The 2,588-nt window shown below is 49.6% G+C and overlaps 1 protein-coding gene across 1 annotated transcript; it reads left to right on the forward strand.

The window, feature by feature from the left end:
- Positions 1 to 250: 250 nt before the first annotated feature.
- Positions 251 to 2,342, forward strand: LOC127370146 (apelin receptor B-like). The gene has a single exon (XM_051411917.1). It carries the CDS (start codon positions 360 to 362, stop codon positions 1,431 to 1,433), a length of 1,074 nt encoding a protein of 357 aa, XP_051267877.1. The 5' UTR covers positions 251 to 359; the 3' UTR covers positions 1,434 to 2,342.
- The last annotated feature ends 246 nt before the right edge of the window (positions 2,343 to 2,588 follow it).

Below are 2,588 nucleotides of genomic sequence, written 5' to 3' on the forward strand. Positions count from 1 at the left end.
AAGTGAGGACAGGGAGGGCTATCCTGAAAAAAGTACTAGAATTTCAACCCATATCACATATATTAAAGTGACTCCGTTCTGCATTATGCAGTGTGGTACAAATCAAGTGAATGGAGAGAAATGTGGGCGTGTGCTTGGTGAAAGAGCATTTCCTTCAAATAGAGAGGAGGAGGGCAGTGGGAGGGGGGAGGGGGTGTCCTGGGAGGGCACAAGCCAGGGGAGGGGGGTATATAAGGGTGGGCAGATTTCAGAAGCAGCAACAGACTTCAGAGTGCTGACAGCTACTGTGGATCTATCTGAACCAAACATAGATTTTTCTTTCTCTTTAAAAAAGGATAAGAAGAGAAGAGAGAACAGAAATGGAGCCAACTGAAGGTACTTATGACGAGTACTACGACTACGAGGAGACAGAAAACTCTTCCATGTGTGACTATTCTGAGTGGACACCGTCATACTCCGTCATCCCGGTGCTGTACATGCTTATTTTCATCCTCGGCCTCTCTGGAAATGGGGTGGTCATCTTCACCGTGTGGCGTGCCCAGGGTAAGAGGAGAGCTGCTGACGTCTACATCGGCAACCTGGCCCTGGCTGACCTCACCTTTGTAGTCACTCTGCCACTGTGGGCCGTTTACACTGCCAGGGGCTACCACTGGCCCTTCGGCGTGGCCCTGTGCAAGATCAGCAGCTACGTGGTCCTGCTCAACATGTATGCCAGTGTCTTCTGCCTCACCTGTATGAGCTTCGACCGCTACCTGGCCATCGTCCACTCCTTGTCCAGCACCCAGCTGCGCACCCGAGGCCACACTCAAGCCTCGTTGACAGCTATCTGGCTGCTGTCTGGTCTCCTGGCTGCCCCGACTCTGATCTTCCGCACCACCAAATACGACCCAACCAGCAACCTCACGTCCTGCGCCATGGACTTCAGCCTGGTGGCAACCAAGAAAGAGCAAGAGAATCTGTGGATTGCTGGACTCAGCATCTCCTCCTCAGCTTTGGGCTTTCTCCTACCTTTCTTGGCAATGATGGTGTGCTACGGCTTCATTGGCTGCACCATCACTCGCCACTTCAACACTCTGCGCAAAGAGGACCAGCGTAAGAGGAGGCTGCTGAAGATCATCACCACGCTGGTGGTGGTGTTTGCCGCCTGCTGGATGCCCTTCCACGTCGTAAAGAGTGCTGACGCCCTCTCCTACCTGGACTTGTTTCCTGACACCTGTGCCTTCCTACGCTTCCTGCTGCTGGCTCACCCGTATGCCACCTGCCTGGCCTACATCAACAGCTGCCTCAACCCCTTTCTTTACGCCTTCTTCGACCTGCGCTTCAGATCCCAGTGTCTGTGCCTACTCAACCTGAAGAAGTCCTTGCATGCGATCCCCCCAAGCTCCCTGTCCTCTCAGAAGACAGAGGCTCAGTCTCTGGCTACGAAGGTGTGACGACAGCTGAGGGCCCAGATGCATGCTGGGGAAGAGGTGAACAATGCCAAACAATGCAGGTGAATCAAAACTTTACAGCGCTGGGTGCTTGCCCGCAGAGCGTCTGTGGTCAGTTTCAGGGTGTCACCTTTGCTCCTCTCTGACTGCTAAAGACGACTGTCAGGATCGTGGTTTTGGGGTCTGACCACAATCAAGCTCCAGCCTCACTTACAGTGGCAGGACAGCAAAACTGAACTACTTAATACAGGGGACCAAGCCTGAACCATGAACTATTTCTTTTTTTTTTTTAAAGTGGAATGTATTTTAAAAAGACATGCTCATGTGTTTCTCTTGGTTCTTCTGTGGACTTTATGCAAAATACTGAGCTTTGAACTCTGTCCTCAAGTCCAGATGAAGTGTATTCCTCATGTATTTGACCCCCGCTGTTCGTGTTTTCATTTGTAAGCACTTGACTTGAGGTGTGATTTCTGTCAGACAACCCCGCTCTCCAGCTCAGTCTGTAGTATCTGCATCACAGCCAGCAGTGTGACGTGTGTGTGTGTGTGTGTGTGTGTGTGTGTGTGTGTGTAGGAAGGGTGTGCCAGCCAGTAAGAGGTGTTGGAGTCTGATAAGAGTGTTGTAAGCAGAGACAGAGATAGTGGGAGGGGGGGTAGGGAGTCCCAGGCAGACAGACAGATGGCAGCTGACAAATGTTTTCAGGCTGGTGGAGGGTCCAATTAAAAGGTGACTGCTTTGACAGTCTGCTGGTGTGTATGTGTCTGTGTGTGTGTGAAGGAATGAGTTTGTTGAGTGTCAGAATGACAATGAATTTGTTCCTGACAAATATATGAAAGCATTTTGTGAATACACATTATTTTAAATCGATGTTTATGATTTGTAATAAAAAAAGGTGCTTTGAAAAAACACAAATATTCTCTTTATGGTCTCACTTTGTTGCTTGTGATAGCTTGTTAAGTCTTGCTGGAATGTATTTTCTCCCATCCAGTGAATGTGCTTCTTCCTGTTGGTGCATTGCTGAGGGGAGGCAGCCTGCCTCCCATTGTGTTTCGCGGGGCTGAAATCAAAGCATATGTCTGCAGGAAATGCATGTTCGACTTCTGTTTCCCTCTTCAACCATGTTTGTTTCTTCTCCTTTTACAATTCGCTCACACAAAC

The sequence above is a fragment of the Dicentrarchus labrax genome, unplaced genomic scaffold, assembly GCF_905237075.1.
Source record: "Dicentrarchus labrax unplaced genomic scaffold, dlabrax2021, whole genome shotgun sequence".
NCBI lineage: Eukaryota > Metazoa > Chordata > Actinopteri > Moronidae > Dicentrarchus > Dicentrarchus labrax.